At 38.9% G+C, this 12,696-nt stretch overlaps 1 protein-coding gene across 1 annotated transcript; it reads left to right on the plus strand.

The window, feature by feature from the left end:
• The first annotated feature begins 525 nt into the window (after window positions 1–525).
• Window positions 526–4,326, plus strand: sox4b (SRY-box transcription factor 4b). The gene has a single exon (XM_088326182.1). The coding sequence runs from the start codon at window positions 944–946 to the stop codon at window positions 2,075–2,077; it is 1,134 nt and encodes a 377-aa protein (XP_088182308.1). The 5' UTR covers window positions 526–943; the 3' UTR covers window positions 2,078–4,326.
• Window positions 4,327–12,696: the final 8,370 nt, after the last annotated feature.

Below are 12,696 nucleotides of genomic sequence, written 5' to 3' on the forward strand. Positions count from 1 at the left end.
AGTTTTAGCACTTTTTAGGGAAATATATGATTTTTATTTTTTTGTAAAATGGTTATTTTTAATGGGTTAGGGTGAATGTATTGCCTGTAGACACTCCATATTATGCCTTATGGTTTGAGTCAAAATTTGAAGAGAGGGAGAGGGTGGTTGGGGGCAAAGGAAAAATAAATAAAAGGACCATATTTCTTTAAATCATTTTTTTGGTTACAAACTGTTCCCAAACTTTCCACACGGCAAGATAAACTTTGATTTTCTCTTCTCGTACGTTAATGGCACAAACATGGTGAAGTAGTAGGACAAGATGGGAGGAGGCTGCTGTGGCCATAACATAAGCTGTGTCTCTTTAAAAAATTTGAAGTTTCTTCTTGTATTCTGGAATGAGGTCAGACACGAGGCTGCTCATTGCACGCGGTGATTATTATTAGATTCGATTTTGGACCAATTGGCGTCAAGGGGGTGTGGTTTTGGCGGCGAGGCAGGTTAGCGACAGAGTCCCATTGGCTTATTTTTTATCACTGTTGTATCTCGGGAAAGGATAAATGCATGCATAGGGTGTCCAGACTGGAGGGCTGCTTAAAACTCTGCTGCAAGTCTTCAGATGGAGGGCGGATCGTGTGAATCCCTCTAAGTTGCCTTTTCCCCTCTTTCCCTTCCCCAGCATGTCTGGCTTTTGTCTCTAGGAGAAGGGGACACAGAGAAAAAAGCACATAATCGTTGTGGGCCCAGATAGTCTGTGTTAAGCTGGCCGCAACACAGGACAGGAGAGATCCAGCACAGAAAAAAAGACTTTGGAAGCTAAACTTTGTTTTATATCTGCCCAAACTGGACTGAGTTTAAAGTGCACATCACTGGAGTGATTACTTTTTTTTTCTCTGTGTGAGTGTGTGTGTTTCTTTCTTTTTATTGAACTTATTCTCTGAAAGAGAAAAGTAAGAGAGCCAGCATGGTGCAGAAGATGAGCCACACGGAGAGCACCACGGAGGCGCTTTCCTCCCTTTTTACCGGGGATTCGAGCTCCGGGGCGAGCACGGATCTGGATCCCGCTGACTCGCCGCTCTCCACAGCCGGGGACAAGCTAGGAGACAACCCGGCGTGGTGCAAAACTCCCAGCGGTCACATTAAGAGACCCATGAATGCCTTCATGGTGTGGTCCCAAATCGAAAGGAGGAAGATTATGGAGCAGTCTCCAGACATGCACAACGCCGAGATATCCAAGCGACTGGGGAAGCGATGGAAGCTTCTCCGGGATAGCGACAAAATCCCCTTCATCCAGCAGGCGGAGCGGCTCCGACTGAAGCACATGGCAGACTACCCCGACTACAAGTACCGACCCAGAAAGAAAGTCAAATCAAGCGCTCCTAAACCAGAAAAACTCCAGAGTAGCTCCAACAGCACCAGCATCAAATCTTCCTCAAACTCGAGGAAAAACGGACACAAATCACAAAGCAGCAAAGCCCACAAATCACTTTTCGGGACCAGCACCAAAGCCTCACAGTTTGCCTCGGAGCAGCCGCCGGATCAGCACAACCACAACAACTCGCTCTACAAATCCAAGTGCGCTTCATCCGCGGCCAAGCATGTGCCGGAAGGGAAGCGAGCCGGGCGGGTGTTCCACGTCTACGGCGGGGGATCAAGCGTTAGCCCGGGGTCGTCGCTCACAGTCCCGGCCAGCCCCACGCTGAGTTCCTCGGCGGACTCAAGCGACCCGCTCAGCCTGTATGAGGATGCTTCCAGTGGAAGGGAGGAGGGGAGCGAGTCAAGCGGGAAAATCTATCTCACTCGGCGGGCTTCCTCCCCGACACCCTCCGGTTCACACTGCTCCGCCTCCTCGTCTTCATCCGAGGACGAAGAGTTCGAGGACGACCTGCTCGATGTGAATCCCAGCCCCAGCTTCGATAGCATGTCTCTGGGTAGTTTTGGCTCCTCTGCGCTGGACCGGGACTTGGATTTGAACTTGGAGTCCGGCTCCGGGGGCTCGCACTTCGAGTTCCCCGACTACTGTACGCCCGAAGTCAGCGAGATGATCTCCGGGGACTGGCTGGAGTCCACCATTTCCAATTTGGTGTTCACTTACTGAGATCGCGAACTGCCGAAAGAGAGTAGGGTTCGTGTCCCGTTTCGTCGCAACCTCTGAAGCCGAAAATGGTCCACAAGCTGGCGGCTTGGTCGAATGTGCGGAGCGGGGATGGGCGCGAAACCACGCCGAACCAAGCGGACGCGCGTTCGGGTTTCGTGAGCAAAAACCGCTGTGAACTGGCTGACCCCGACAACTTTACTGTGATCGATTTGCACGTTATGCGGTCCGCCGTTCACGTAATCAATGTTTGTTTGTTTTTTAAAAGGGACATTTCTCAACTTTTTACCAATTTGCCAAGAATTTCACCACCAAATGGTACAGGACTCTGGACTGCCGTGGGACATTTTTACTAAGGGATTTTGTACAAAACCGAGGTGGGTTGTTGTTTTTTTCCCCTTCCAAGTTTGATATTTCTCAAAAGCAAAAAAAAAAAGATTAAAAAAAGAACGTTGAAGCATGATGGCTTTCTTTGGTTGTGCTGACATATTCCTTGAAACAGTCAAGCAGTTACAAATAGTACAGTATTAGGGTTCAATGTATAGATAGCCTCACCTCAGTTGGTCTCTTGTATTTTTCATTTTCTTTGATTCAAAAAACGACACTGAAATTAATCACCAGCTATTATAATATCTCAGCTTTTCAGGATTCAAACTCAACAACAAATCAGTGCTGAACTTTATACACTTATATACTATTCAGGACCAAAATGTTCATTTCAGATGATCTGATACTGACAACCTGCACCCGTTTTTGTTTCCATCTACAAAGATTTGTCATTTTATACAGGATGTTGTATTTATGTACTGGGCCAAGCAGTTTTCCTTTTTTTATAATGTATGTTTTTTTTCCTCACATTTTTGTCACTATTTCTTCTCAGGCGAAGGGCTAGAGTTTTAAAAAAAACACACAACTTCGATTCCTTTTTTATATTTAAATGTACACACCTTTTTGGGACACTTAATATATAGGAAACAGTTTGATTATTTTCTCAGTGTATTTTTGTACAAATCTATATGGAGAAGGATCTGCGGAGCCTAGTAATACAGCTACATTTGGGTTTCCTGATTTTTCAAACCTCAAATGGCTGGTTTCCATGCAGCGTTCATGGTCTGTTGGAAAACTCGATAACGTTTATTTCTTGTCTGCCCAGATTTCTGTGCAACGTAAGCCAGCAAAGTAACCCAGGTACGCTGTGGTTAGCAATGTAAAGTTTGGCTGTTTTTATGAAGCATATTATTGTTGTGCTTGATTAAATAACGTGGCTTAATTGGGTCACAGCAGCCAAACTTTTAATGTTGTTATTCAACTTTTTTCCAGCTGTCCTTGAACGCAGCATTAGCCTTTGGTGACAGACTACCTTCTACAGTTTACAGTGCCAGTCTGCAGGCTTCTTTGGGGCTCACAAACTGATTGTTTGCACACACTGTTCCTGTGGAGCGTGTGGTTTTAACAGTCAGTCCCTAAAAGAAGCCACTCCTTTTTATTTCACTTTCGCTCTGCATTGCCTACAATGACACACGAGGAGATTGTAGCTTTAAAATAACTTATTTCTCGACGTTTTCGTGAACTGATGTCAAACTAGTCCACCAGCCACTAGATTCCACCGGCTATCTTTTTAGACAGCAAACAAAGAAGATCAAGCATATTCAAATTTCTGACTTGAGTTCCGCAACGTCGACTTGTACTGCGTTTCTCATTGTATTTGAATATATAATCTTTTTCTACTTGTTGGCTAATTATTAGATAATTGTTTAGTATGTTTATGGCATGGTGAATAGCATTTGTATTTCGGATTCAGGTTACCTAGCTGTTGTGTTTTTTCAGAAAAAAATGGGAAAAATAATCTTTGTATATTTGACTGTATCATAAAGCAAAAAGATTGTGTGTTTATGTATGTTGTTGCTATCAAGGACAGGCACTGTCTAGAACGACTATCTTTTACACATCCTTACTTTTAAGATGGTCGTTTCAGGACTTTTTATATATAAAGATAAATAAAAACGTTTTTAAGTATATTAACTTTATTTTTCATCCATCCTGTGCAATATGCTGTGTAGAATTATCGTTGTATTGTCACTAATCATGCCATAAACAAAAGAACCCCCCTTCTTTTTGAGAGTTTGAGAAAGGGAGGAGTACTCATGCCAGCTAAATTGTTTTCATTCACTGCCTGTCAGATTGTTGATATAAAACTTGTGTACAGAACTTTTTCAAGGAAGGAAATAAATATCAGCTGGAACTGAAACTGATTCTCTTGATTGTTGGAACTTTTTCCGATATTGTTTGGTTTGGACAGTGTGAAATGCATGAGAAACCTGAATCTGTAAATATGCAACTATAAGCAATAGACTATTTCACTATAGCGACACAATGTATTCATGGCAACTAAGATACATTCCACAGTGATCAATCTAACAGACGAATCCAAATCAATACAAAGTACATAACATTTTCTTGGAATCTGTTATTGAGTAGCAGGGTTGGGTAGGGTTACTTTAACATGATTACTTTCAATTACTTTTGGATTACTCCAATACCAAATATGCTAATAAAAGACAAAATAAACTAATTATGAATAAAATGACTACATTTTGTGCAGGCTTGGGGAGTAACGGAATACATGGAACGGCAAAAATGATGTCGGCAAGCTTTTTGGATTTATTTTCATTTTGTTTCTGTCGCATTTAATGTTAGTTTTGCCTGAGATCAAAGCCAGGAGAGAAAGCTTACCACGTGTTGTGAGTCATCATTTTATTCATATTTAGTTTCTTTTGTCTTTTATTAGCATATTTGGTATTGGAGTCATCCAAAAGTAATTGAAAGTAATCCAGTTAAAGTAACCTTACCCAACCCTGTTGAGTAGTCAGTATAAAACACAAAATGCATGGTTATCACACTGAAATACTTGTACACAATAACATTTTTACACACAAGCACAGTACTTAAGCACATATTCTAGGCAGTAAGATTCATTGAATTACATTAATTCTAATCCTTTTTGAAAATATTACCTTAGAAATGGTTGATTCAGGTGGTGAGATTATACTAAACAGGCAAAAAACATTCAAAATGTTGTTAAATGGATTCGTAGTATTACTGGCTACATACAAAATGCAAGTGACTCATAAAGTGCTAAACATAATTTATATTTTTTTCTTTATTCACATTGATAACAACAACACAGTGAACATTGTATACAACGATATTAGCCATTGCACTTTAGGATAAAAAAAGTAAAGATTCAAAAGACAAAAAGCATGTTTACTAGGTAATACGTTCCCAAAGTAGTTCTTTGAGACTGGCCTCAGTATGTAAGCTAAGCACCAGGTGAGAAACCATGCGTGTCTGAGATCGATTTTGCCTTTTAATATAAGGTTTATTATATTTATAAAATGCATGACGCTATTTGTGAGGTGACATGTTCTGATTAGACTGACGACGTGCACTGTCTGCAAGACGTTGCATGTTAACCCTGAACAGTGTGAAAAAAAGTAAAGCATACAGCACTAAAGCCATTTATTTTTCATAGTTAAATATGATTTATTAATCTTTATTTGCATGATAATAAAGTCAAGATCCGATTAGGGTTAAGTTCAAAATAACATCAAGTTATTTTTGGGCATCTTTTATTACTATTAGGAGCTTGCTTGTGGTTGAAAGATTCTATTCTAGCTTATTACGCTGTATGCTGTGTGTCTGATTTTCAGACAGTCATGATTTCCCTTCCCCCTCTACCAGACAGATCTTCATTGTGGGGGAAGGGCTGCTCTAGTAGCAGTCAGCCAAGGGCCCTGCAGCACGCTGACAAGCATGTCTGCTTGTCTAGGACTGTGAATATCTACAGTGTGTTCCCGTGCGTGAGGGTGCAAGTGTATGTACTTGTGCGATTGCGCGCGTGTGCATTTCTGTGATGGCTCAAATTCTATTGCATAAAATGAGTGACAGCACAAGGATATCCCCACAGCGAGTGCAGACACTATACGGCTGCCTTCTCTGTGATGATTTATGAGGTGCAGATGACTTTTAGATGGTCGGTCATGCTTTTCAATCAGGCACAGTGGTTTAAATGAGCAAGCATCAGGTTTTATATGTATTCTTTTTGTGTGTTACACCACTGGTTTAATTAGCTAACAGTTTGTCACCCACATTAGCCCTCAAGGACAACATCAAAATAGCCCTCAGTCCTGTTTAGAAAAAAAATCACCACTGATGTTCATTGTGAATTTATAAAACATGAAATACTAAACAGCTGAAAAAAAAACTTTAAAAAATAGGGTTGCTGATTTTTACTTATTTGTTTGTATTGCCTTATTATTCCTCCATGATGCTAATTATAACAAACTGTTGACTCATTACACTAGTATTCTAATTACATAAAGGTTTGTCACCATTTGAAGCCCTAAGGACCACAAGTAGCTATTGGCTGCTCACCGTCGATGGCTTATTGTTGTTAAGCAATACATTTTGAAAGTGCAAGAAATAGACAATTTTTTTTGTTTTACATAATACTAGTGATTATTAATAATAAATGTTAAGTTTAAACTTAAACAAACACTTAAAATGAGGGGAGAAGACATCAATAGATTTTGAACTTGCGAGAACATGGGAGACCAAACCTGCGGTAAGAACTTCCAACCTGTTCTAAATGACCTCCCCCGAGTTATGTATTTTTATTAAATCTCCAAGGTTACAAAAGCAGATCCGCCTTAGAATGTTCGGAAATAAAAAACAGACATTCTCCATCCGGGCACCGGTGTTGTGGCATGCTCTTCCCCCTGAGATCCGATCTGCTGCCTCAGTGGACATGTTTAAGTCTAAGCTTAAAACTCACTTCTACTCTATAGCATATGAATAACCTAAACTTCTTATATGTAATAACTTGTGAAGCCCTTTGAGACTATTTGTGATTAAGGGCTATACAAATAAAAATGACTTAACTTGACATTATTTGCAGATAGTGACAATAATATAATTGTCAAAAAAACAAACAACAGTGCACACTAAAAGTCAAAATATGAAACTAGCATCCGATGACATTACCTTTGCATGAATCAAATATAAAAACTAATAAAATTATCTATAACAAAATGCGTTGAATTAATACACCAATACTTTACCTAGCAAATAGGCCTGAACCTTTGCCGCCAAATACAACATGAGTAGCCCACAGTACAGTCCAGAAGTTCTTCACTAGTGATAGTTTATTGTGATTATTTGTTTTTAATTTATTATACCAACAGTTGAAAAAGTAGTAAAAAGTGCTGCTGATTTGTGTCAATGGTATGTTTTTGCTTGAATTCTCAGAAGAAGCTGTTTCCCCATGATGCCAATAATAGAAATGTTTTCAATCAAACAACATTTTGTCACGGTAGTTAGCCTCAAGGACTACATCAGCAGCCAACAGCGATGGTTCTATTCAAAATTGAAAGGCTAAAAAAAAACAAAAAACTTGTCTAGTGATCAAAGCTTATCTTGGTTCTGTCTTAACATTAACTGGAAAATTATAGTGACAATGATAATACTAATAACAAAAAAACCCCACATATAATGACTTTATGTTTAAACAAAACTTGAGGAAATATCCCTGAATCATCTATCCATCTATTATCTGCATTGCTTATCCTGAGTAGGGCCGCGGGGGTGCTGGAGCCCATCCCAGCTGTCATTGGGCAGTGGGCAGGGGACACCCTGAACTGCTTGCCAGCAAGTCACAGGGCACACAAAAACAGACAACTCACTCGCTCATTCACACCTAGGGACAGTTATGTCTGGCCAATTAACCAGAAGTGCACATTTCGGGGAATGTGTGAGGAAACCAGAGTGCCCGGAAGAAACCCACGAAGGCACGGACAGAACATGCAAACTCCACATGGGGAGGCTACGGTAGCTGGACTTGAACCCTGGACTTGCGCGCTAACCACCCAGTGGCCGTGCCACCCTATTCCTGAATCAGTCAACTAAATACATTTGCAATGTAATTTTGTTTATGATGCTTGATAACATTTCATTAAAGGAAGAGTGTATGCCCAACCTTTTTGACGTTACTAGGGACCAGTAGAAGCATCATTGCCGACAATTAAGTCAGCTCCCTTGAGGTGAGGAACATGCTATGTAAAAAGAGTGGCAATTTCTCGACTTACGAGTATTTCATGAAAATGCATGTTTACGTCATAGTTCATGCATGTATTTTTGCTTATAATTTCAATAATTTTATCCTGTCTTAATGAATTACATTTTTTTTACCATTGGAAGGCGCTAACTTATACATACTGTCCCTTTAAACTATCAACATGTAATAATGTGTTTCTAAAAAGTGTAGAAGTGGTAAAACCACTTTGAATCAGAGTCATAATTCAATTAATCTGTAAATAAGTTATTTTAGTTTGGTTAACAAAACAAATTCATATCATAGAGCATATCATTTGGAAGTATTACTTTTCACTCCTCTGTTCCCTTTTCTCCCTTCTATTCTGAACAGTTTGTTCTGACTTATTCCAGTCAACTATTTCCCACACAATGCTAATCATAACAAAATGTGTTGAAATAGTCAGGATGTGATAATATTATTTCAACAATTTGCTGTGTTTCCAAACTGTGCATGGAACACTACTGCACATTACTGTATGTTCAGATAGCAAGTGATGAATCTGCAGCTGTTTTTTTTTTCATTCCCCCAAGAAACTGTATCCCTTGCAGAATCGCAGCAATTTGCTGATTTATCCATTTTATCCCCATAGTACATGGGTGGATATAATTACTGACGCCACGGTGAATATCAACATTTTTATATTCCTTTCAGCAGTCAGTTTGTATTAGTTGTGGCATAACATTTTATTCCTCAGAACCCCCCCATGATAAAAATCCTCATATGTCTTGTGTACACATAATATCACCAGTTTGCCATATAATCTGGTACATTTCCTTGGAGTCTGCATATGTGTTAAGCTCCTCCAAAGTGTATGACGCTTGCTCAGTTTGCAGGCTCATGCACAGCTCATGCATTGCTCAGCTGACTTCTCAGCAGGAGAGATGTGGGCATGAGCCGGTCAAAGCAGAGTGAAGCGGAACACTTTCGCTGCTGGAGTCAGTGGACCAGTAAAACCACAGCAGGGGGTAGAAGAGCTGTGCTAGTAGGTGGGTAAAGAGAGTCATGACTGTATTTCTATGTCGACCTATCTGCTCTGGATTCTTCATAGGGGGTGGAGCACTGTTGGTACCATGTGAGTATTATTCCTATTGTAATATATTGCTCCTGATGAAAAGTATGTTTTTAATTGAGCCCCAATTTTAACATTTCTCTTCTCTGGGGCAACATAATATCTTTAAATATACGATTTTTGCAACCAAAATACATGTTGGTGCATGGGGGCATTATCTGTGTCAGTGATGTGCAGTCAGAGGAGGCAGATAGGGCTGTGCCTCACCTGTCATCATGAAAATATAAAATGGCTATATATATATATATATATATATATATATATATATATATATATATATATATATATATACACACATATATATATATATATATATATATATATATATATATATATATATATATATATATATATATATATATATATATATATATATATATATATATATATATATATATCAATTCAAATAGCCTATTCAACACATTTTAAACCTTTTTTAGAATAACTCAGTTTTCACACTATATTAGGAATATTATAAATAAAATGAGTGTGTAAAATATTTCGGCCTTCATTTAAAAGGAACACTATGTGATGTATTACTGTGTAGAGCATCTGCTTTGCACCTCGGTTTTGTACAAAACCCCTTAGTAAAAATGTCCCACGGCAGTCCAGAGTCTTGTACCATTTAGTGGTGAAATTCACTTGGCATATTGGTAAAAACTTGAGAAATGTCCCTTTTAAAAAACAAACAAACATTGATTAAGTGAACGGCGGACCGCATAACGTGCAAATGCAATTCTCTTGCCTCATGCTAGGGGACAATGGTGAGACCAAATATTCTGATTTGCCTAAACCTCACCCCCAAATTATATAAATAGTTTTTCTCATTGCATGGACTTTTTTTCATAGTGGAGGATTACCTATCTATTGGTGCTTTTATCCAAAAGGAGTAGTATGACATTTAATTGTGCAGTCTGCAGATGCAGATTGAGGCATGTGATTCTCTTGGTAGAGGGAAATAGTAAGACCAAAGATACTGATTTGGATCACACCTCAGCCCCAAGCAATAGAATTAGCGATAGTTTTAGCAAGCTAACAGAAAGTCAAGCCATTCAGTAATTTTTTTCTAGGTACATGGACTTTTTTCATAAAGGTGGATTACCTATCTATCAAAGCTTTTACTCAAAATAAACAACACATAGACTTTGTTTATACGTTAAGGTCGGTCAATAAAATATTTTTTTCTATGTTACCGTTTATATATTGCTTTCTTGATCTGCCAATCAAATGATGAATACGATACAGGTTTATTTGTTCATAAATAGAATAGAGTAAAATTGTCATTATTACCATTGATAGCAACATTGTAAAACATTATATGCAACAACATTAGACATGGCACTCCAGGGTAAAACATGCACTGTAGACTTTAAAGAAAAAAAAGCCCAAACACAATCAGGATAAATAGGCAAAACAAAAACAAAAAAATCTGACAGTACCAGACACGAACCTCACCTCACGTTACTGTTCTGTGTGGCCAATAAATTAGTGTATTTTTTAATGTAATTAGTAACAACTACCGCTGTCAAATATAAAGCTAGCCAGCGTATGTGAAATTGTTCTATATTACAACCACTGTGAATGCTGCTACTTGCACTCCAAAAAAGGACATATACATTTATTATATTTATTACATCCTTCCATCCGCTTATCCTCAGTAGGGTCGCGGGGGTGCTGGAGCCAATCCCTGCCATCTTTGGGCTTTGGGCAGGGGACAACCTGAATTGGTTGCCAGCCAGTCGCAGGGCACACAGAGACAGAAAACTTACTTGCTCATTCCTACCTAGGGACAATTTGGACCGGCCAATTAACCTGACATGCATATTTTTGGGAATGTGGGAGGAAACCAGAGTGCCCGAAGGAAACCCACGCAGGCACGGGGAGAACATGCAAACTCTACTCGGTAAGGCTGCGGTAGCTGGACTTGAACCCTGAACCTCCACACAGTGGGGATGCGCACTAACCACCCACATTTTTATACTTTTACATATTATTTATTTTTACCTTTGTCTTACTTTGCACTGAAAAGAGAAGCCCTCCAGTCTTCTACTTCTGTATGATGACAATACAGGATATTCATTCATTCAAACTTAAACTTAAATATTCTGTTGAATCAATCTGGTTGTTCAACGACCATAAGTGCTGCCATCTATTTGCCCTGGAAGTCAGAATTGAGAACCAGGGATGACATCATTCCTGTTTCAACTCAATCAATATTACCGTAAAAACACAGTGACATATTGTTGCTGAAATATTCTGAAGATCATTAAAGAAGATTCTATTTATTTTTAGCCTTGGGGAAGTAATCTTTGAAAGCAAACTTGGGGTAAGATTGGGAGCGCCAACTTTCGGAGAAGGAATTCTGACTGCATTCTGGATGCCTCTTGTGCCTCGGAACTTAGAATTTCCAATTTCCGACCACAAATTAAATGCGGCATAACTCCAAAAGAGGGGTAAAAACAAAAGGGTTGGCGTTTCAAGCTTATCTTCAGAATCTACATTAATTCATCCACTGTCAAACTGCTTATCCTCTTAAGGGTTGTGGAGTGTATTTCTTCAAACCTTGCATAACTCTGGTTAAAGTGCCAACATTCCTCTAAAGTAACTGAAATGGTGGAGACAAAGCTAGATTTTAATGACTGCGAAGGTTCACCTCAGGTAAAGAATAACATCCAATAAACAAGACATCTGCAGGCACTTGCACAAATATTGAAAATATATAATAAAATGTGCACCAGTAATTTGAGGAAGTGCTTCAAGAAAATAGCTCATGTACAGTAGTTTGATCCCAGTTTGACCAACAAAACCACTCTAAAATTTCAAAATGATAACAGATTTATTAATTGCATTGCAAGAATCAAAAACCGTTTCAGTTCACCATCGTAGCTTTTTTATTTTTTTATTTTTTTTAGAGCTGTTTCCGTTGTCCGTCTACACAACAGAAAAATTAGCTCCAAACAAAGGCTTCCATCTACATCACTTGTCCACTACTAGCTATGCTGTTTTTACTAATTCTTACATTTTTCTTTTAATACAATGGTTTATCTATAATTGTACCAAGTTACAGATAAATACAGGGCAATGGACACCAACTTAAATCGTAATCATTGGAGCAGCAGTGAACTGGTAAATATTTTTTGGTCTCTTTTTGTTTGGTGTTGTGTGGCTAAATCATGCAGCCCAATTTTCCAGATGGTTCTACAGCAATAAAAGTCATCACAATGCACACCAAAAACCCCCGGGCAGTTTCAGTCTAAATTGAGCGTTGTTATCTTTGAAGCGGTAGATTTATTAAATGTTGCAAGTGTACCAAATGTTGTATATCCTCACATCTGACCCCCAATATCCCCTCTAGAAAAAGGGAAGGAAAAAAAAAATCAATGTAGTTATTATGTTTGACAT

The sequence above is a fragment of the Urocampus carinirostris genome, chromosome 2 (assembly GCF_059441175.1).
Source record: "Urocampus carinirostris isolate Australia breed hairy pipefish chromosome 2, RoL_Ucar_1.0, whole genome shotgun sequence".
NCBI lineage: Eukaryota > Metazoa > Chordata > Actinopteri > Syngnathiformes > Syngnathidae > Urocampus > Urocampus carinirostris.

Coding starts and splice junctions, on each gene's coding strand:
- sox4b (XM_088326182.1), top strand. CDS start 944: ATGGTGCAGAAGATGAGCCACACGGAGAGCACCACGGAGGCGCTTTCC.